The 24,103-nt window shown below is 36.0% G+C and overlaps 1 protein-coding gene across 1 annotated transcript; it reads right to left on the reverse strand.

Annotated features, from left to right (window-relative positions):
* Positions 1 to 1,585: 1,585 nt before the first annotated feature.
* DSPP (dentin sialophosphoprotein) lies at positions 1,586 to 22,865 on the reverse strand. Its single transcript, XM_072625163.1, has 5 exons — positions 22,738 to 22,865; positions 19,982 to 20,054; positions 11,860 to 11,946; positions 6,825 to 7,781; positions 1,586 to 6,150 (listed from the first exon to the last, which is right to left on the reverse strand). Exons 1-5 carry the CDS (start codon positions 22,863 to 22,865, stop codon positions 4,324 to 4,326), a joined length of 3,072 nt encoding a protein of 1,023 aa, XP_072481264.1. The 3' UTR covers positions 1,586 to 4,323.
* Positions 22,866 to 24,103: the final 1,238 nt, after the last annotated feature.

Here is a 24,103-nt window from a genome sequence, read left to right on the forward strand (position 1 = left end):
ATATGCTTATATAATAATATATTCATTTGTATATAATCTTTGTTTAAGGTGTTCTTGTTTTCAATGATTAATTATCATAATTGTTTTCCTAATATTCAACCATTGTTGACTATCTGGCATAAATCTAACTTTACCATAATTAGAGGAGAAAAAAAAATTTGGCATAAATCGCTGTAGTCTTTTTGACCAGGATTTTTTTTGGAGGGAAGGAGGAATCTCTATAAATTAATGACAAGTGGTCTAAAATTCTCTATTTGTGCTTTAGCCTTGTGTGGATCAGGTCTTACTATTCTATTTGTCTCTTGAAAAGAGTTTGGTAGAGTTTGAGTTTTCTTTCTCAAATTTAGAGAACGATTTGTGAGGGATAGATATTAATTATTCTTTTTAAAAAATTTTATACAGTTGTCCTGTAAATCCATCTGGAGCCTGCAGTAGGGTTGTTTTGGGGGTTCTATGATAGTTCATTTACAAGTAGTTCAATTGCATTTCTGAAATTATTTAAGATCTACACTTGATGCTTTGTTAATTTGAGAATTTTATATTTTTGTAGATAATCTTCTGTTCCTTTTGAATCCCCAATTTTGCTGGCATATTGTAGGTGTGTTCTAAGTTCAGATTAGGTTCTGATTAATTCTTTTCATTTTTATCTTTTTTTCACTGTATTGTTTTTAAATTTTTTACTAACAATTATACTCCCTGTTCTTTTAAATCAGGTTGACTAAAGGTTTGTTTCATTTGCAAATCTTTTCAAAGAACCAACTTTTATTTTTTTTTAAATCATTTCTATAGGTCTCTTATTTTCCACCTTACTTTCCTCTAATTTTCAAGATTTCTTTTGTTTTTACTCTGGATTTATTTGTTCATTTTCTAAATTATAATTGCATAATTATTTAATTTGTTGGTTTATGTCATTGAGGTATACATTTTTTCCTCTGAGGAAGACTTCAACTGCATTCAAAATGCATAGTGGGTAAATTTCACAATTTCAATATTAAGCAACAAATTTTTAAATGACTAGGGAAAAGATTTTCAAATATAAAGGACAAGATACTTGAATAACAAGAGACTTTTTCCACAGCCAAGAAAAATCTCAAAAGGAAATGGGATGGTATATTACAAAAAATAAAAGCCCAAAGGAACTCTAACTGATACTCCAGATGCATACCCTACAAAACTCACCCTAATCAATGAAAATGTGTACATTCAAAAAAAGAGAAGCATAATAGCAAGAGACTTTAATCTTCCTCTCCCAGACAAGAATAAATATACCAGAAAGATCAACAAAAAGTAAAATATAGAAATAGAAGATAACACACAGTTGGGAAACTGTACAGACTGAAAGACAGAATTTTCTGAATGGGAATATTAAAGAACATATATGTATATATGTGCATATATATTACATATATATATTTCTCAGCACCACATGACACTTTAAAAAATAGAAACAGAAAACAAGGCACATAGAAATTATATGGCACAAAGTGGAGCATAGAGAAATTATAAATTTATGCTAAAAAGCAAAAATATTAGCCATATCCTTTAAAGACCATAATGCAATAAAATTCTTAATTAATATAGGGAGCATAAGCAAAAGATACAAATCTAAATGGAGATTTATGGATGACCAAAAACAAATCAAGGAAACAATAACTACGTAAAAGACAATGATAATGATGAGACAAAATATATATAAATGCCTGTCTATGTGTTTTACAAGTGTTTCTTGTATACAACAGTATATTGGGGGGATGAGTTTTTTCCCCATTAATTCATTCTCTTTTTTTTTTATAAGGGAATTAATCCATGATCATTTAGGTATATAACTGTTAAGTTTATGCTTTTTTCAATTAAATCAACACAGTCCCTGTAATTTATATTACTTGCAATAATCTGATGGTTGTATCCTACTCTCACAGTCTCTATCCCATTTTCCCCTACTCAGGCTGCCCTGCCTAGTCCCTTATTCCTTGAATTTAATTTAATTAATATCCTATCTCTCATTGTCTCAGATTGACTGCCTAAGGACTATAATACTTCTTTCCCTAGGACCCTGATACTACCTACCTCTGCTTGGGTAGGAAGCAGTTCCAAGAAATATTATTCTTCTTTAAAGAACAAGGTCTCAAGAAGCACCCACTCCCTCTAGTCAAAACTAATTTCTTGTCTCATATTGAGCCCTTCCCTCAAAGAAGAGGCCATATTGTCCACTGAGTATCCCAACAGTGTTTCACACTCAAATACTAGTCTATATTTGTAACTTTTCCAGCTTCGTCAAACCAGCAAGGACTTATGTTCACTGGCATAGCCTTTGAAAAATTGGGACTACCTCCACACCCCTTGAAGGCATCAGAGTAAGATTTTGTTAGATTTAAAACACAAATGAAATTAATGCAACAAACAAAACAAAATGCATCTCTACGGTAGCCTGGCTTACTGACAAGGGCAATGAATTTCACCAGTCTAATTCAAATGTGAAGTGTAGTACTCATGACACCATTGAAGAATTTCCCCTAAGCCTCAATTCCTTCATCTGTAAGATGGAGCTAAGAATATTGGCTCCACACTCCAAAGCTTCAATGAATGCAACTGATAAGATGCTCTATGCCTTAAGACTACCTTTCTCATTTATAGAAACAACCAAGCCCAGGTACAAAGAAGTTATGGACGATTCCTAGATACCTGCATTAGAACAATAAATTAAAGAGATCAACTATTGTACAAGGGAGGCAGCGTGGTAGAGTTGGTGGACTACTACACTTGAAGTCAGGAAGGCCTGGATTCATGTCTCACCTCTGACACAGTTAGGTGATCATCAGCAAGTCTAATTTGGCAACTCTCTAAGTCTGTAATAAGTTGATGATCAGCAATAGTGAAGGGATTTTCTACATTGAAAGTTCTCTACCCAGATGAAATCTCAAGTCCAAATCTAAAATAAAATAAAGGAGAAAGAAAGGAATTCTCCCTATATTTCATTTTGTAGAACATAATTAAATCTTTTAATATATCTGCCAGTTTATATCTCCTCTAAAATACTATTTAGGCTGCAATGTTTCTCTGATTGGATGGGTTTGGGGATACATCTTTGCCTCTGAAAATTACTGGTATTCATATAAAACCAGTTAAAGGATCTTCTGAGACCTTTGGTTGCAAACAGGGCCCAAGAAGGAAAAAAGGAAAATCTCCAGGTAATTATTAAGCTGCTACTGGTTTAAAGACTATGTCGAAACTAAGGAAACTTCTAAAAAGTTGATGCAATTTTTGAGTGAGGTTTAGTGCTTAAAAAGATAAATTTATCCTAAATCAGCCCATGTTTACACACACAGCTGGTTTTATCATTACGACAATCAAGTCCATAATATAGTGTGGCTAATTTAAAAAGTTATACATGAGATCACAGCACTAGATTTAGAATGTGAGTGTCCCTGAGTCCAACCCAGTACTGAGCTCCATGAGCAAGGCATCCTAGAATGTACTTGATCAAGTCTGCTTCAGGAACATTATGCTAAATTCCTGGTAGCTTGCAGATACACTTTTATCTTTCAGAAGACTTTAAAACCATCACCAAAATGTTATTGTTGTTTAGTTTTTGTCAGTATTTAGAATCAGACGTACCTGTTAAATGAATTCTCTTTAGGCAACAGTGAATATATCCTTTACAGAAATTAATCATTCCTCCACTTTGATTTCTGTCAAATATATCAAATTTATGCCTTATGATTTATGTCAAATTTCTGTCTTATGTCAAATAATGATGTCAATAGCGGAGCCAGATATCATCAAACAATCCCTCTTCCTTCACTCTGAGTGCAGCCTCCCAGAAGTCCTACTTTCTGGAACATGACAATGCCACATACTTGTTTGTAACTATCTGTTATTGCTTATGGGAAGCATTCTATAGAACTCTTTGGATCATTTAATTCATGAAATTTAAAATGCTGTTTGGCGAGCCAGACAAGATTCAAACTTTTAGGCATGGTCAGCCTAACTAGTATTTTCCCACTGTTGTTTCACATTTCACTTTGCATTTGAACTTAAGTTAAAGCACAAAGAAATTTCAATACATTGAAGCACATCTATATTTATGTAACATTTTCACCTACTAACTTAGAACACATACAAATCAACCATTCAAAATATATCTGAGTTAGTTTTTCTTTGGCTCCAAATCTGACAGCTTGACAGTTTTTACCGTTGTGTCTGAGGAGACAGCTGACTTTCATTTCATTCTCTCTCGCTGGTTACACTGTTATAGATACTTTTACTTCTTAGAAATTACTGGGACTTTTCACAGGAGGAACTTTCTACTTGTCGGTCTTTGTTCTAATCATCGCTTGTTACATGGTTACTATCACTGCCTTCACTGTCACTGTCACTGTCACTGTCACTTCCATTGTTAGTTTTGGTTTTAGTCTTTTCTTGATGGTTGTTTCCATTACTGTCACTGTCACTGCTATCACTGCTGTCACTGCTCTCATCAGATTTGTCATCACTATCACTGCTGTCACTGCTCTCATCAGATTTGTCATCACTGTCACTGCTATCACTGCTGTCACTGCTCTCATCAGATTTGTCATCACTGTCACTGCTGTCACTGCTCTCATCAGATTTGTCATCACTGTCACTGCTGTCACTGCTCTCATCAGATTTGTCATCACTGTCACTGCTCTCATCAGATTTGTCATCACTGTCACTGCTGTCATCAGATTTGTCATCACTGTCACTGCTGTCACTGCTCTCATCAGATTTGTCATCACTGTCACTGCTGTCACTGCTCTCATCAGATTTGTCATCACTGTCACTGCTGTCACTGCTCTCATCAGATTTGTCATCACTGTCACTGCTGTCATCAGATTTGTCATCACTGTCACTGCTGTCACTGCTCTCATCAGATTTGTCATCACTGTCACTGCTGTCACTACTCTCATCAGATTTGTCACTATCACTACTGTCACTGCTGTCACTGCTATCAGATTTGTCATCACTATCACTGCTGTCACTGCTATCACTGCTGTCACTGCTGTCACTGCTGTCACTGCTATCACTGCTGTCAGATTTGTCATCACTATCACTGCTGTCACTGCTCTCATCAGATTTGTCATCACTGTCACTGCTGTCAGATTTGTCATCACTATCACTGCTGTCACTGCTATCATCAGATTTGTCACTATCACTGCTGTCACTGCTGTCACTGCTATCAGATTTGTCATCACTATCACTGCTGTCACTGCTATCACTGCTGTCACTGCTGTCACTGCTGTCACTGCTATCACTGCTGTCAGATTTGTCATCACTATCACTGCTGTCACTGCTCTCATCAGGTTTGTCATCACTGTCACTGCTGTCAGATTTGTCCTCACTATCACTGCTGTCACTGCTATCATCAGATTTGTCACTATCACTGCTGTCACTGCTGTCATCAGATTTGCTATCACTGTCACTACTATCACTGCTATCACTGCTGTCACTGCTGTCACTGCTGTCACTGCTATCACTGCTGTCACTGCTGTCACTGCTGTCACTGCTGTCACTGCTCTCATCAGATTTGTCATCACTATCACTGCTGTCACTGCTGTCAGATTTGCTGTCACTATCACCACCATCATTATCAGATTTATTGTCACTGTCATTGCTGTCACTACTGCCATTCTCTATGCTTCCATCACTGTTGTTGCCACTATCACTGCCATTCTGAGAGCTGTCACCATCATCCTCATTAGAGTCTGATACGTTCTCACTATCCTCATCCTCTCCTTCTGGTGAGTCACTACCATTGCTATCACCATGTGATTCATCAGGCTCATCAGAACCATTGCCCTCACTATTACTGATAGCCTCACTTTCAGACTTGGCATCACCGTTGCTGCTATTAGGTTCATCTCCTTGCATAGATTCATTGTCAAAATCATAGCTCTCATCATATCCGTCACTATTGCTTTCACTGCCGGTGTTGCTGTGTCCAGCTTTGCCACCAACTTTTGTTTTCGGGTTGTTTCCAATAGGTTCATTGTCGACCTTCCCTGCCACATCACGGGCTCCTTTATCAGAAATAATGTCATCTCCTTTACTCTTAAGAGCATCATTTACTTTCTCAGCTTCTTTAGTAGTTTCCATACCATTGCCATTGTCGGTCACATTGTTTTCTACCTGCTATGAAATGGCAGAGGGAAAAGAGTATAAATAAAATACCACCATAAAATTGTGAAAACTGGACTGTATCAATTAATTTGATACAATATGAACTTACATTTTAAAATATTATATTTATATTTCATCTATTATATTTATATTTTTGTGGCATTTTTACTTTGATCTTGCAAGATCTTCACTCTTGGGACTTTTCAACAGTCCCCTCAAATTCTCTGACCTGGAGGAACTCTGGGGGCTTTGGCAGAGTAGGAAGAGAGCCAGATTATTATGTAGTCAGATGTGAATTCTAGGCCCATGACTCCTACCTTGGTAATCGTGGACAAGCTACCTAAGCTCCCTTGCTATCCATCTCCCTGCATTTCTTCATTTGTAAAATCTGATGCCACTGGACTAAATTATTCTGTGTTCTGAATTCTATGCAATTCTGCAAGCAATGACTTATAAATTCATTGATCAATGCACAGTTTTAAAAAGATTTTCAACAAACTTGTAGAAATCTTAATTCTCAAAGTTGTGCCATGCCAATGCAGTAAGAATTCTATATCTTTTTATTCAAGTAGTATAGAAAGCTAATGTAGAAGAATGCAGTTTTAAAATTTGTTTGAAGGAAAAAATTTGGAGAAAGAATTATTTCTGTTAAAGCTGACTAGACAACAAAAGATTCTAAAACTTACCTTTTCTTGGTCTCTGCCAGTGTCATTGGGACCTGATTCTTCATTTAATCCATTTTTACCACCTTTAACAGGTAAAGTCAGCTCCACAGTAGCTTCCACTGTATTACCATGATCTTCATCACTCTTTGAAGCATTTTCTCCATTGAGGAAATCATCTCTATCTTCAGTGTCATCTTCATTGGCATTACTTGAATTTTTGCTTAAGTTATTATCACTGTCATCTTCATCTCCATTTTCCTCAACCTCATTACTAGGAATGCTTGAACCCCCATGATCAACAGTGCTTTCATTTCTCTCCTCTGCTTTTTCTCCCTCATCATCACCAGAACCATTGCCTTCAAAGGTATCAGCTCCATTGCCACTAGCACCACCATCAATGTCATTCCAGCTTTCATCTTCTCCATTGCCATTGGTAACTCCACTTTTTTCTGTTGGAGCCTCAGTTTGAGTACTCCCATTTTCATCTCCTCTGTAAGGAGTTTCTTCATTTAGACCACCCCTATTTTTATCAGTGTTTCCATTTCCTTCATATTCATGGCTTCTATTTCCATTTACGTTCTCTTGCTGAATGTTTGTCATTTCAGTTTGATTTGTGTTGGTAACATTCTCTTCTTCAACATTTCCACTGGTGGTTTCATTATTATTATCCATTACATTTCCTTCCTTGTAAATGACATCTTCAAAACCATTTGCTGTGTCATTTTCTCCATTTCTATCTCTGACTAATGTTTCTGGATACATTATTTCCCCATGCCCATCGCCAGCATCTCTCTCTCCTTTGGCTAACATAGGAATAGAATAAGACCCCTGTTCTCCTGTCTTTGCATTCTCAACAGCATCCCCTTCTCCTTTGCTACTACCATTTTTATGTAGTTGTGCACCCTTCTCATCTTGATATGTGAAGTTTTTATTTGTTTCATTATATTCTTTGACAGTGCCATCGATAATTATCTGATCCTAAAAGGGGGCAAAATAAATAAGACAAATAATTTTAAATCTTGGTCATAAACAACAGATATTTGAATAAAAGCTATGCCATCCTGCCTAGGTAGTAAGTAATAATCCTAAATCTAATAAAAAATATTTTTTGTTCAGTGATTCATTTAAATGAAGGGGGCAGTGTAGGGCATTGGAAAGAGGACTGACTTCAAAGTCAGAAGCATCTTCGTTCTAATGCTGGCTCTACCACTTCCTACCTGTGTAACATTGGCAAGTTACTTAATTCTCTGGCCTCAGTTTCACCATTTTTAAGTCAGTCAATAAAAATTTTAAAGCACCTATTTTGTGTCAGGCACTGTGCTAAACAGTGAAGATACAAAAGGAGGTAAAAGACAGTCCCTGCCATCCAGAAATTCAAAATTTAATAGGAGAGAAAATAATCAAACTAATATATATACCAACTACATGCAGGACAAATTGGAAAAAATTAAAAGAGGGAAGGCACTCCAATTAAGAGGTGCTGAGAAAAGCCTCCTGAAGAGAACTGGATTTTATCTGGGACTTAAAGGAAATCAGAGAAGCCAATGGGCAGAGGTGAGGAGAGAGAGTATTCCAAGCATGGGGGATAACAAGATAAAATGCCTGGTGCCAAAAAAAAAAGTGAGAGTCTTGCTCATGGCACAGCCAGGAAGCCAGTGTCACTGGGTAAAAGAGTATATGTTGGGGAATAAAGTATGAGAATACTGGAAAGGAGGGAGCTCAGCTATGATGGTCCTTGAAGGCCAAACAGAGGAATTTGTGTTTAACCTTGAAGGCTATAAGAGCCGTAAAATGAAAGGTTTGGACTAAATGATTTCTAAGGTCCCTCCTAGCTCTACATTCTATAATCCTAAAACCTTGGTCAAATTCCTTCTTCTCCCTGGACTTCATTTTCTTCATCTGTAAAATTTGAAATCTGGTTGAAATTATCTCTAAGATTTTAGTCTACATTAAATTTCTATTATTCAAAATCATCAGAAATATGTAATGTGAATACACTTCTCAAAGAAGCACTCTCAAAGCACTTATCTTCTAATATAATAGAGGTAGCATGAGGAAAGGAGGTTATCATCCTTGTGTGTGAGTAGGTGTACACACATACACATTTATATACATATATGTGTATATACACTCATATATACACATTTATAATTTTTTGTTGTTTTTATCAATTTCATTTAAAATCAAAAGCCAACACTAAAGTTACAGAGAATCTTAAAATAGTTTTTGAAGTAGGCAAATCAGCTATTGAAAAAAATTTAAAGGGCATATTTCTCAAAGGAATAAAAAATTACTTTTAAAAGATAATTTAAATGTGCCAATCAGAAATAATTTCTTTTTTGAAGGGGGGAGGCTAGGCAATCAGGGTTAAGTGATTTGCCCAAGACCCCACAGCTAGTAGGTGTCAAGCATCTGAGGCTGGATTCAAACTCAGGTCCTCCTGACTCCAGGGTCAGTGCTCTATTCAGAAAATAAATTATTTTTTTACTGAATTACTACAAATAATAATAACATTTATAGACTTCTTTATGATAACAAAATAATATAAATATATTATCTACAGACTACATAATAACATCTAAAGAATGCTTTATGGATACAAATTCCTTACGGCAAATATACTTAGAATATATATCATATATATATATATATACACACATATATACATGTGTATGTGTATATATACTTATGAGATATTACCTTTACCTTTGTAGAAGGCAAGTGCTTTGAATGCTCCTTTGAGCAGTGTGCTCATGCCATGTTTCTGGTTATTTAGAATACGAGTTTCAGCCATATTCCTAATTTTGTAGATGAGGAAAATGAGATCCAGAGAGAAGGAATGATTTGACCAAGGTCATAGGATTGTAGCTCAGGAAGACACCTTATAGATCATCAAGTCCAACCTCCTCATTTTATGGTTGATGAAAGTAAGGGCCAGAGAAGTGAAGCCCAGGGTCATACAGGTAGTTAGAAGCAGAGTCTAGATTCAAACTAAGAGTCCTCTGATTCCCTCATGTAGAATAACCCTAACAATCTTGCGGATTTTTGATAATTGAGCAAATAAACTGTTCTCACTTCAAAATGTCTTTTAAGATTTTATACAACTTTTCTATTAGCTTTTAAAATTTTTATGAATAAAAATTTGTTCTTGACTGCCACCGACTGACTCATTGTTCATTAAGCAAAGACATGCTTCAAAGCTCAACCAACCAGTTGCAAAAGATATATTATACATCTATTATATTAAGCACTATATTGGGCTAAGAAGCAGAATATGACTATCTAAAACAACATACCCCAATGGAAGCAGATTAGATATGGTTGATTACATTCATTTGCAAGCAGACCTAGTTTATGGGAAATGTCAAGGATGTCAACTAAACCCTATTTCCTTTCTTCTACTCATGTTTAGATAGCAAGGCAGGAAAATACCTCACTGTAGAACAGTTATGTCAAATACCTACTAGCATAAGCTCAAGATACAGATAACAATTTGACCATAATTCAATTAATTCAACTTTTATTAATAACTTATTGGATAAAAAGCATTGCACTCAGCTCTGGAGGTAAGACAATGTCACAAATAAAAATTATAATGAACAATAATTGTGTTTGCCCTTCATTTTCTAAGAGGACCATGGCATCAGGGAAGAGATGACATGACTTGCAGTTGACTTTGATTTGAGTGAAGGAGGGCTGTGTAAGGTCACCAGCCTCACTTTCTCCTCCAGAGTCATCTGGATCCAGTGACCAGATATTCATCAGGATGACTGGAGATTGCCCAGGATGCAATGGGAGACCCTGGTCCTTTTAGGTTCAGGTCTTCTCAGGTACTCACTTAGAGTGGTAACACCCATTCAGTGAATAGATCTCTTTAAGAAATGAGTCAAGGGGTGGCCCCTTTAAATAGAAAAAAAATTACCCTGTGAGGGGAAGACCCTCAGGGTTGCTGCTCCAAAGAGAAACAGTTACCATAGAGATTCACTGTAAGCCAGGAGGGAAAGAAAAGAAGGAAGGAAGGAAGGAAGGAAGGAAGGAAGGAAGGAAGGAAGGAAGGAAGGAAGGAAGAAAGAAAGAAAGAAAGAAAGAAAGAAAGAAAGAAAGAAAGAAAGAAAGAAAGAAAGAAAGAAAGAAAGAAAGAAAGAAAGAAAGCTCCACCAGTAAACACAAAATTTACCTTCCTTTGGAGAGGGAAAGGAGGAGTTGAGTTACCCAATGAGCTGGGTCCCTATTCAGGCAGCTCAGTCTACTCACTGGTTGTGTCAGCCCTCCCTCACTCAAATCAAAGTCAACTGCAAGTTATGTCATCACTTCCCTGATGTGATGGTCCTCTTTGAAAATGAAGGACAAATGCAATGAACAATAACCCATGGGAACCCAAAAGAAATATACAATAAAAGGTTATGTGAAGTCTAAGATGGAGGATTGCTTCCAATACAAAGAATCAGCAAGTCTTCCTGGAGCGAGCAGCCTGGGAGCTGGGTTTTAAAAGATGAGTAGGATTTCAAGAGAAAAGAGAACATTCCAGGCACAGTGAATAGTATGAGCAAAGACAAAGAGATAATGAAATACAGATACCATTGGTTGATGCCAGGTTGCAGAGAGCCTTGAAGATGAGATAAAAAAGCATTAACATTTCACTTGGGAAGCAGGTCCAACAGGGCTTTGCAACAAGGTGGAAAATTTAAAGGATGTCAACAGCCCTGTCCCAGGATTCATTCCTTCCCTTTCTTTTCCCACCTCATAGCATGTTCTTTTCAGCCATTTAGAAACCTAACAGTTTCCCAAGGTGTACTTCTTCTCCCAAACAGGCACAGCCCACATGATCCTGTCCTTTAATGTGGAGACACACAGCTTCTATGGTACCACTTGCCCCAGGGAAAACAATTGCTAGTTATAGCTCTGGTCCATACTGTGGCGGTGTGGTGGGAATAGAGAGTAGCAAAAGGATTGGAGAGGTTTTTTAAGAGGAATTTTCAAGTGAAATAATAATTTTCAAATGGAATATACATAGAACTAAAGAATAAAAAGAAAACACATTCTAAACATATGATACCTGTTTGGTCACTTCTGGTTTTCCTGGACAATTTAAATCCTTTGATTTATCAAAATCATATCTCTCTTGGAGTTTGATCTGAGAAACCTATCAAAATGAAAATAATATTAAAGAAATTATGTTTGAAATATTTTTAATCTCACAATGATTTTGTGAAAAACATTAGAAAAACAGTCAACTCGTAGAAGACAAGCAAACTATTTTTTATCTTAGATTAGAAAACATAAAAAGTTTGAAGTAGCTATAAAAGTTTTAAACAATTTTATACAGCTCTAAATTATGTTGATATATGGATCAGACTAAGTGAAATCTTTGTGTTGGGCATGACAAAAAGGGCCTGAGTTGTTTTCTGGGGATTTACCTTTTCTTGGAAAGTGCTTCTACCGCCACCCCCAAACACACACACACACGCACACACACGCATGCACGCACGCACACACACATACTCAGTGGGAAATATCTTCTGGTTATCCAAATTTAACAAATATTTTAATAAAGAGTTTAAAAATATTTTATTGATATATTTTCATGTAACTTCATTTCTGAATATCTCCCTCCCCCTTTCCCTATCAACTGAGTCATCCTTTATTACAAAGAATTTTTTAAAGCATTTCACCAAGACCAAATAACTTATTAATCATGTCCATGTTATACCCCATACTCATAGTTCCCTGCATCCACAAAGAAGAAATCATTTTCAGCACTCATCTCTAGGGATAAGCGTAGTCATTCAATATCCTAAAACACAGTTGGTGGCCTTATTTGTCATAGCCATTCCGCTAAGGTCACTCAGACCTAGGAATCTACTATTAGAAGTATCTCTCTCTGTTTTCTGAACACCTTCCCAATGACCTATTTCCCCTCTAACATAATACTTTATCATATCCCATAGATGTCTCTGGGACATCTCTGATGTTCTCAGGTAAAGTGATGTTCATTACCCAAGTTGCCTGTGCATTTTTCTCTCTCCCTAATCTTCTGCATGTTATTACTCGTTGTCTTCTTATTATGATTTGCTATTTTCAGACTCACACACCATAGAAATGCAGAAGGCTACAGACAGGAGAAGCCCTATGATATCTTCCTTAAAAACTGCAACCACCAGGAGGATTCTGGGAGGATGGATAGGTCAGAAAATTTTAAGGTTTTTCCCCACAAATGAGACAAAACAGCACCTTAGAGCAAAAAAAGTGAAGGGTAAAACTAAGTAAGAATAGGGGCATAAGAGGGGTCTTCCTGGGATAATTCGAGATCAGAAGAAAAATTCCAGGATGAGATTTGGTCTGGGTGAAGAGTAAACACCTCCAGGCTAGGGTCTGCTTTAACAATAAGCAGGAAACCCTGGAGCTAGCTGGGTTAGGAGGCTGCCTTGGCACCAGCCACAGGAACTTTTAACCCTGATAGTGAGGGGAGTTGATCATCTGAACCTGGAAGGATTGAAGGAACGAACCTCTGCTGACAAGGAACGCCAGACCCAGCTGTGCTGCAGAGAGCAGCTGGGGCAAGAAAGAACCAGCACACACCCAGTGAATGCAGAAGCAGTGGGCAGAATGGACCTGGCTGTGGACACTTACAGGAGGCTGCAGATTTGGCTTTGGTTCTGGGTTAGAGGAGAGAACTGAAGATCAGGGGCAAGAGGCACCATCCCCCATACCCCAGGGCTAGAGGTTGTTACAAAAATTAATCTGTTACTATAAAAAAAATGCACAGGCAAAGGAGAAAGAATCCAACTAGAGAAAGTTATTATGGGAATAGAGAAGACCAGGGTTCATCTTCAGAAAAGAATATTGAAGCAACGAAACCCTCTTCTACCCCAAAGAGTAATGTCAAATGGTCACCTGCCCCAAAAGAATTCATAGAACTTAAAAAAAAAACAAACCTTTAAAAATCAAATGAGAGAGATTGGGGGGGGGGGGGAAGAATAATTCAAGAAAAACAAGATTACAAAGTCAATAATTTGAAAAGGAGATCCAGAATCTTAAGGAAAAAAATGACACCTTGAAAATTAGAATTGGACAAGGCGAAGCCAGTGAAGTAATAAGAGATAAAGAAATAATTAAAATATGAAGAATGAAATATAGAGGAGAAAGCAGAATAAAAGAAAAGAGAATATAGAAGAGAAAATCAAACATCTTACAAGAAAAATAAATGATGTGGAGAACAGATCAAGAAGAGAAAATATAAGAATAATTGGACTACTTGAAAGCTATAATAAAAAATAGAATCTTGATACAATAATACAAGAAATAATTAAAGAAAATTGTCCTGAAGCATTAGAACAAGGGAGTAATGTAAAAATAGGAAAAAAAATCCATTAATCACTACTTGAAAGAGATCCTATGAGGAAAATTCATAGGAATATTACAGTCAAACTCTGAAACCTCAGATCAAGGATAAGATATTAAAAGCAACAAGAAAAAAAACAATTTAAATACGATGGTGCCACAATTAGAATCACACAAGACCTAGCAGCAGAGACACTAAAGGACCACAGGTCTTGGAACACTATATATATATTGAAGAGCAAAAGAACTGGGGCTCTGGCTGAAAATATTAAACATAATATTTTATATTATGCAAATATAAACCCTGCAAAGTTAAACATAATTCTGAATGGAAAAAAAATGGGCATTTGATCAACTGTCAGACTTTGTTAAAAAAAAAACAACAACAAACATGAACTTGATGGAAGACTTGACATACAAGAGCCAAGAGAAACATTAAGTATATACCAAGGACTGATTACAAGGGATTCAATAAGGACAGACTGTTTATCTTTCATATATGTAAAATGTATGTCTAAGACTGTAATTAGTAATTGGGTGGTTCATAAGAAAGATTGGTATAGATCTGAATATGACATGACTTTAAAAAGTAAAACCATTTGAGAATAGCTAAAAAGTAGTTATTTTATACAAATGAGGTGCAAGATGAATAATTGATACAAAGGAATTAAGTGGGGGAGGAGGGCTGGTAATTCTAGTAACCTACTTTCATCAGAAATGTGTTTAACTATATAAGACTGCATGCCATCTCGGGGAGGGAATGGGAAGGGAAGAGGGAAGGAAGGAGAGGGAGGGGGGAAAATCTAAGATATATGGAAGTGATTATAGAAAATTGAAACAAATAAAATAATTTTTTAGAATTTGTAAAAAATTTTAAGGTTTAAGAGGGAACAATGCATACGTACACACATACATATGTATATATACATATATGTATGTGCATAAATATATATATATGAACATAAAAGTCTTCTAAATTAAAAAAATAAAACTGTAACAAGATAGGGAGGGGGAGAGGACAAGGGAGGGATTTCTAGAGGGGAGGGTGAAGCAATAGGTTAAAGTAGGTTATAGAAGGTTTTTTAGATCAACAGGAATGGGAGGATAAGGGAGGGAGAGTGAAGGACTAGATTATAGGGGATTGTAGAAGGGTGTTTATATTTCTGGGAATGGGAGGGTAGGGGTGGGATCCTTGGAAAGGGGTAGGCTAAGGAATAGGAGGACAAGGGAGCAGGTAGAAGTAAAGTAGAGGAATCAGGAGGTATAGGAAACAAGATATGTACGAACATATGTACAAACATAAAGGATGAGATCACGAGGATCTCATCAAGAGGAGAATGTGTTAGGGAAAGTATATATCTATATATGTGTATGTGTATTACATATCTATATAGAAATACATTTGCACTTAATTGTAGCCTTCGGGGAGGCAGAGAGAAAAGATGAAAAAAGAACAAAGTAAAAAGCGTACAGGAGAGAACAAAAGAAAACTTACAAGGAAAGAAAAGATGTACAGCTCCCAACACAACTGGCAGTATTTATATACAGGCTTTCTTGAAATGAAAACTTATCATTACATCTTTTGAATCCTTTCTTTTATTCTGGCATGCACGTGATATGCTTTTTTTTCTTTTATTTAAGTTCCAATATTTAAGTGTATAATATCTTTTTTTCTCATATTTGTGTTCTGATGTTTGAGTCTAAAATAATTTTTTAAAAAAATGCACCCATCATCTCCTCCAAAGCTATTCTCTAGAGCAGAAATGTCAGATATGTGATATTTGGCCATGTGGTTCCTAACACTCCAGAGTGCTGCCCAAACTAAATTAAAACATAATTGGGAAATATTTAACAAAATCAGTAATAAAACATAGATTTTAAAATCAAGTCTCCCAGGGATCCCAAAGTAGGGATTAGTGGCCCCTGTTTCTATTTGAGTTAGACACCACTGCTGTAGATCATACCCTTATCCTGATGGTAATCAAGGGTGGGAAGGAGCAAATGGGTAGTTGGGGAAAGAGATTATCTGTGCTCTCTAATGTTACTGCCCCCTTTGCTATCCTCTTCATTGCTTTTAGAATTTTCTCCAGTCTTAGTAAGAGGTAAAAATAATAGTAACTAGCATTTATATAACACTTACTACATACTAGGCATTGTGCTAAGTGCTTTATAAATATTATCTCATGTGAGCCTCATGACAACCCTGGGAGTTAGGTGCTTTTATTATCCCCATTGTACAGTTGAGGAAATCGAAGCAAACAGAGGTTAAGTGATTTGCCCAAGGTCCCTTAGTAAGTGTCTGAGTCAGATCAGGTCTTCCTGATACAAACCAAGGTTCTATCTACCAAGCCACTTGTAGCCTCTTATTACCTGTTTTCTAGTTTAGAGTTTTTGAGGGGTCCTGAGCATATCCTGGTGCCCCCAAGAGTATTTGATCACTTTCAGATGGACAGACCAACACAGTTAAGAGAAGGATTAGCCAGCTTCATGGTTTATACAATGTCTACACTGGGACCCACATATGTCCCTATATTTTGTCAGGGACCAGACAAACCAGACCACACAAAATGGCCCTCATTTCACGGCCTTAGGCATATGATGCAAATTTAGCACATCCACAAGAAACAAAAAGTCCCTTCCCCAAAAAACACTTAGAGGTTACACAAACATCCTAATTGGGACAGAATGGTTGAGTGGCAAATAAGCTATTATAAAGAGATGAAGGAAGGCTTTGGTTGCCAGCGGAGCCTCATGACATAGCACAGAGACAAAGCATACTGACTCAAAAAGGTATAGCCAGGGACAGAGTAAGACATGAATCCAAGACATCTTAGAATACTATGGAGTCCTAGGACCTGTGTTAAAATATTCAAATATCTGAAAATAAGTCCAAAGTCTCTGCCACTTAGCCCCTGCGGGACCTTGAACTTGTCACCTTGCTTTGGTTTTTGTCATCTATAAAATGTGGAAGTTGACCTCTACCCCCTTTTCCAACTCTAAACCTATATTCCATAATCTTGTGAGTCAACCACTTCAAGTTTCTCTGGAATTTTTCCTTTTCAATAGCTAGAACAATTGTTTTTCTTTCATAAGAGATGATGGGAAAAATGCAGTTGTCACTATTACCACCTCCCATGCTTGCTACAAGTGTAAGTATTTTAATTAATTTTAAAATCAGGATTATAGAGCATAAAATAAGGAATAGGCACAAGAACTGAACATAGTTCTTGAGTGGCAAACAAATGAATAGGAATGAATCATTTTGACAGAACTTCTAAGAATGCAGAAAGCTACAAATGCAAGCAAAGGTAGGAAAGAAAGGACCTAGTTTAAATTTAGGGGAGCAACTAAAAGATGTTTACCATTATCTCTTCATTAGAATGTGTAGTATTTATGTTTTTGTCACAATTAAATGTCAGTTGGCTCAAAAAAGCAGGCTGGTTTCCCTGCTGAAAGAGAAGAGGCTTCTCAAGGAAAACTGATGATGAAATATTCCTTCACACACACACACACACACACACACACACACACACACACACGTGCACTGGATCTGTTGAGAGAAAGGAGAATCATGACCTGTGTCAAGAGGCTGGAGGGTAGGATGATATCACAAGGTGGAAAAAGGGAATAAGAAGGATAAGAAGTTCTTTCCAAAGAAAAGGACACACAACACTAAAGAAATATCTTTTGGAACTCCAAATAAAAGATGAAGTAATTGCACAGGGGACTCCAGGTGAGAAGCCATCCAGCAAAAGTCAGAGGAAGCAGAAACAAATACTAATGTTGGTGACTCCCAGATGAGAAATTTTAAGACATTCTTTTGTTCACTGATCACAGTAAAGGGCAATTTGTCTCTTCTCAGAGCATTTATCTAAAGTGTGACAGAAAACTATCCAGGACTTATTAAAACGAATAACTATTACTCACTTTCTTTAATTCACATAGGCATAAATGTTGCTTCCAGAGAAAACTTAGAAATCATTTCCAATAACTTCACATATGTAATTGATAGCATGCTTCTTGCCTTCTTAATGGGTGGAGCAAGGCAAGGATCAGAAGTTTAAATTTTTAAAAAGTGAATGATACAGTATGACCAAAATGCACACCCTTTGGCCAAGCAATACCATTATTAGATCTATATCCCAGAGAGACAAAAACAAAAAAGAGAAGGACTTACATGTACAAAAATATTTGTAGCAACTGTTCTAGTGGTGACAAAGAATTAGAAATTATGGGGATCTCCATCAACTAGGGAGTGGCTGAACAAGTTGCTGTATTTGACTGTGATGAAACACTACTGTGCTATAAGAAATGATGAGCAGGATGCTCTCAGAAAAACCTGGAAAGCCTTCCATTAACTGAGGCAAAGTGAAATGAGCAGAACCAGAAAGTATACACAGTGATAGCAATATTGTATAACTGATCTATTGTGAATATCTTAGCTATTCTCAGCAATAGAGTGATTCAAGACAATTCTGAAGGACTTATAATAAAAAATGCTGTCCATCCCCAGAGAAAGAACTGGTGGAATCTAAATGCAGATCAAAGATGCTTTTTTAAAAACTTTCTTTATTTTTCTCATGTTTTTTGGTCTGTGTTTTGTTTCACAGCATGTCTTACATGTCAATGTTTTGCATGACTTTATGTGTACAATCTATGTCAATTTGCTTGCTTTCTCCATGTAAGGGGAAAGGAAGAAGGGAGAGAATGTGAAAATTTAAATTTAAAAAAAGAAAAACTGTTTTTACATGTAATGGGGGAAATATTAAATTTAAAAATGAATGTTACAATTTGAGTATAATTTTTTAAAGAAATCACTCCCAACAATTGTTAAGTCTTGAGAAAGAAACCAAGGATCTTGAGAGTATCTGTGTTATTTTCATCACCCCTGTCAATCAAAAATAAGAGATTCAGAACAAAAAAAGCAGATTTGGATAGTGAACAATAGGTTAAGAAGATGGTGCCTGAAAATGAGATTTCTGGATCATGTCTTAAAGTACAAACTACATGCATAAATTCTAAGCTGTATATCACAGAAAAGAGACACATTATGTAGGAGAGATTCACATAAGTTTGCAGAAGATAAACTATAAGAAGAGAATCCTTACTAAAATCCGTACCCTAAATGTCCATACACAAATCACTCAAGTAAGGCTAACAAGTAAAATGAACCAGAGGTCCTAACGCAAGAGGGTAAATTTGACAATCTGTAAGATTTGATAGGATGGGACTCAGGTCTGAACATGAAAATGTATCTATTATTTGAAAAGGAAAGGATAGTAAAATAAATTCATGCCAAGGAGATCATAGTGTAGTTGGGCATTTGGATATAGCTCAGTGGAGGCAGAAACAGATGTGATGTTACCTTTTGGACATTTTACATAACACCTGTACAGAAAGAGAAAATGGATGAGAAGTTCAGGAAACAGATCACAAGAATGGCACAGAGACATGATATAATCAATACCTACAAAGTGGAAGTCCACTTGTAGAGGCCTTTTTTTCAGGCATAGCATCTGAGTTCTAAGATTCCATGATTCTGAATCCCCAAATATTCAGAAGGTAGTTCAAAATATTTCACGATATCTTGACTAGCAATCATAATAAGAACAAACATTTGTGTAGCACTTGCTATTTGCCAAGTACTGTGCTAAATGCTTTAAAATTGTAAAGGTTTAGATATTATTTTTCCCCTGCAAAAGGAGTTGAATATCTTTATTTTATTTTTTAAGGAGTTGAACATCTTAATGAAACTTTTAACAAAAATTCTAAGGTAAAGAACATTCTAAGGAAGCTTCCTGGTACAGGTAGGGTTTGAGAGCGACCAAAATGCTTACCGGAATGGCGTCTGCAGTTGCCAATATGAAGAAAAATAAGAAAGTCTTCATCTTCTCTGGTGGCAGTAATAAGCTATTTAACAAAAAAAAAAGATTATAGTACAATTTTAATTGTTAAGCAGAATAAACATTAGTCATAATTTGATGTTTTCATTTATTTAAAAATGTGTCTTGTTTCTAGGCAATGGGTACAAACCCAACTTCACACTAATCTAGTTGCATCTTAAATATGGTCATAAAGTCAAGGGAAAATGGTGGCATATTCTGCACCAAACTTAGCACCAAAATACCCATCTGTTTGCTTCTACTAACAGATTAACAGTGGCTTTAATGAAATATGTCAAACAGATTTCTAGAGAAGTCTAGACCCTAATGTGATTATGAAATACAGTAAGTATTTAAATGTATGTTGGTTGATTAAAGACCATCTATTCTAACCCTTTCATTTAAAAGATATGGAAAAGAAGGCTAAAGAAACCATGGTTTTCCCAAGGACACACATGTAGTTAAGTGACTGAGATGGTATTTGAACTCAGTTCTTTCGACATCTAGTTCCAGTCTGTCAGTAAGTCCATCAATAATCTTTATTAAGCACTGGACATGCCAAAAAAATGCAAAAAATATTCCCTGCCTACCCTCAAGGATCTCACAAAGTAATGAAGGAGAAAAAGATACAAAGTATCTTTGTACTGTATAACCCTATGGCACATTTCCAATGTGATGTGTAGAGAGCAAGGTCCTACAAATATTACTATGGACAGAAGAAGGAAAAGGAGATTCTGGAATTCCTCATACTCCACCTCCAAAATAACAAAATTCAATCACATTGTAGTAACGACTCCTCTATGAGTTTGCTTGTATCTAATAGTGATAGGATCAGTAAATTATATAGTTAAGCATTTATCTCATCTTTTTATTATCAGCACCAAAAGGGTTTTAAACATTTGTTTCATATCATATACATTTTTAAGCTTATTGAACTCAAATTTTAATCACATAAAAGATGCTAGAAAATCTATTTGCCATACCAACATATACCTGATACCCTAGGTTCATCTGCATGAGAACACCAATCTACTGAACAGTGAAGGATTTCTTTCTCAGATTTCCAGAAGCATCACATGGCAACAAACTGTGATATTTATTGATCTGTCCCAGATTCATTTCTGACTATGCTTAGTCAAGATACCAGTGTTTTTTAGGTATCTAGATTAATTTAGCATTCATTCTCTCAGAGTTTGTCATGATTTTCCCCCATTACTTTCTCTTGATTTCATAATGGGGGAAAAAACAATCCAAAGATTTAAAAATGTCTAAACTTCAAATTTGCCCTTTGACTGAAATGCAAATTATCTTTGACATGCTACAGTTCAATATCAGAAACTGATCTTACCTTGACAATTTTCAAAGGAACTTTGAAAATCCAGAATTGCTCTTTTTCTTTGAAGAACAGTGGTAATGAGATGTTGTACTGTAGTTTTGTATGACTGTTGTGTAGCTACTGAAATTTAAACTCGATTTGATAATCATGTCCACCAATCACCATCTGGAAGCCCACCTGATATGAGGTTGTGAGGTGTGGTTGTGATCATGAAGCTCATATTAACTTCCCACATACTGCTATATGTTTGCTCCCTGAAATCCTTGGTTGCAAAGTGACTAGACTAACTTTTACTTAATTAAATAGCTCCTGCCAGGCTGGTTTAGTATCTTAAGTATAGAGAAGTAGCATGGCTCAGTACCCAGAGCACTACTTAAGTTCTGTCACCCCGACATTTCTTTTCCTGTTAGGGTTGGCAATCTAAGAAAACTCTAGGTTTCCTAAGTAAATATGACTGTCTATTTAAGACCCCTATCATTCCTGAGGTGGATGTTTAAGTTACAGTGCTATAATTCAATCAGTGGCACTGACTCTCCCTAAGGGACCTTAGAAGATCTATAAATAGTTAGGTGGAGAAGCCTTTCTGTTCTAAAGGAACAATAAGGCATGAAACACAAACATGGTAGCCCCTCTTTCCCAAAACATTCCATTCCTACTATCACAATGCTGATTGTCCTCACAAGAATATAAAAATGAATGAACTTCAGAAGTAACTTCAAAATATAAAAAAAAAAATGTGTAATGGCAGTCAAATAATTAAATAAGGAAGCAAAATAGGATGAAGGACTTTGTTATCCATAGAAAAGTCATCTCTCTGTCCAGCTGAGGGACTAACCTTAAAGAGGTCATCCTATATACTGTTCATGGGACACCATTTTATAATTACATCAAAACTAAAGCAATCATTTAATTAAACAAATTATAAACACAGGATTGAATATATAGGAGTGAATGGATAGGTCCCAAGTCCTATTCATATTGTGACAATGATAATTATTTAGAAAGTCATCCACTGCAGAAGCAAGGATTTCTTTTTGATCTAGTGTTTTGGAGGGCAGCCATCTTTCATTATCCTTTGGGCTGAGCTTCAGACTCCATGGACTTTGCCACCATGACTCAGATGCTCAATTACCTTGGAGCTTCCCTCAGTGCCCCTGCAATGTCCTTCTGCCATATAGACTCCCTCCTCTCACTGGTAAGTTCTTTTGGAAACCTCCATTTTGGATGCAGACCCAGGCTGGCCAGGTTTCATTCCCCTCCTGGATTTGCTTCTGACTCTAAGGACTTTGACATCATTCCCCAGCATCCCACAGGTTCTCCATATTCTGTCCTCCCATTTTGATCTAGGAGGTAATAGGAAGCCACTGGCATTTACTGAATAAGGGATGTTACATGGTCACTTTCAGAAGACTGCTGTAACAGCTGAATGAAGAGTGGACTGGGGAAGTGCAGAGCACGAGATTTGAATTCTGATTCCAGAATTAGTACTTTTTCCGCTGACATACTTTATTGTTGTCATTTGTCCTTCATTCTCAAAGAGAACCGTGACATCAAGATGATGTCATGACTTGCAAGTGAATTGGATTTAATTGAGGCTGTACAAAATCACCAGCCTCACTTTCTTCTCCAGAGCCATCAGCTATGCATGGTACTTTTTTGAAAATTAAGTGTGTATTATGACATAAAGACCTCACAAACAAATGCAGAAAAGCCAAAATATTAAGTACAATCTTTTCAGATCATAATTCAATAAAAATTGCATTCAATAAAGAATTTTGGAAGCATAGATTCAAAATTAATTGGAAATTAATTCTAAAGAATGAATGTATCAAAGAAAAATCATAGAAACAATCAATAATTTCATTAAAAATAATGAGAACAATGAGGGAACATACCAAATTTTGTGGGCTGCAGACTTTTTTAAAGGAGGGAGTGTTGTGCAAAGTCACCAATCTCACTTTTTAAGCAGCACTTAAGGGAAATTTTATACCTCTAAAAACTCATATATATAAAAGAGAAGAAAAAGCAGAACAAGGAATTGGGCATACAACCAAAAAAATACAAGAACAAATTAAAAGTTGCCAATTAAACACCAAAATATAAATCCTAAAAACAAAAGGAGAAATTAATAAAATTGAAAGAGGGAAAAACCATTAAACTAATAAATAAAACTTGGAGCTGGTTTTATTTTTTTAAATAGTAAAATAAACTATTAGTAAATCTGATTTTTTTTAAAAAACAGAAAATCAAAGTAACATTATCAAAACTGAAAAAGGTAAATGCATGGATGATGAAGATGAAATTAAAGCAATTATTAGAAGCTGTTTTGCCCAATTATGTGTCATTAACCTAAAGTCCAATCTAAATGAAAAGAATGGATATTTACAAAAATATAAACTACCCACATTAACAGAAAAGAAAATAGAATACATAAACGACCCTATCTTAGAACAAGAAACACTCAATAATGTGTAAATTGCTTGCAAAAAATAGAAAAATAACACATCTTCCCAAACTCCTTCTGTGTCACAAATTTGTTCACTTAATCAAAGGAGGTGAAATACAGTCCTGGGTCCCAGAAAGAAAAGTCAAAATACTCGCACTGCATTCAGCTTCATTTTATTTTTCATTTGCATTTTTGAATTCATTTTACTTATTATTTTATTGACTTGTCTTGATTTACTTTGAATCAGCTCATGTGAATCATCCCATGTTTCCTTAAATTCTTTATATTTATCATT

The sequence above is a fragment of the Notamacropus eugenii genome, chromosome 7, assembly GCF_028372415.1.
Source record: "Notamacropus eugenii isolate mMacEug1 chromosome 7, mMacEug1.pri_v2, whole genome shotgun sequence".
In the NCBI taxonomy this organism is placed as follows: Eukaryota; Metazoa; Chordata; class Mammalia; order Diprotodontia; family Macropodidae; genus Notamacropus; species Notamacropus eugenii.

Bases quoted from the DNA above. Each gene is read 5' to 3' on its own strand.
- DSPP (XM_072625163.1), bottom strand. From the start codon at position 22,865: ATGTCAGCGGAAAAAGTACTAATTCTGGAATCAGAATTCAAATCTCGT. The intron at 11,947-19,981 runs GTAAGCATTTTG...TCATTTTGATAG, and splicing joins CAACTGCAGACGCCATTCCG to GTTTCTCAGATCAAACTCCA. The intron at 6,151-6,824 runs GTAAGTTTTAGA...GCCATTTCATAG, and splicing joins CTGGCAGAGACCAAGAAAAG to CAGGTAGAAAACAATGTGAC.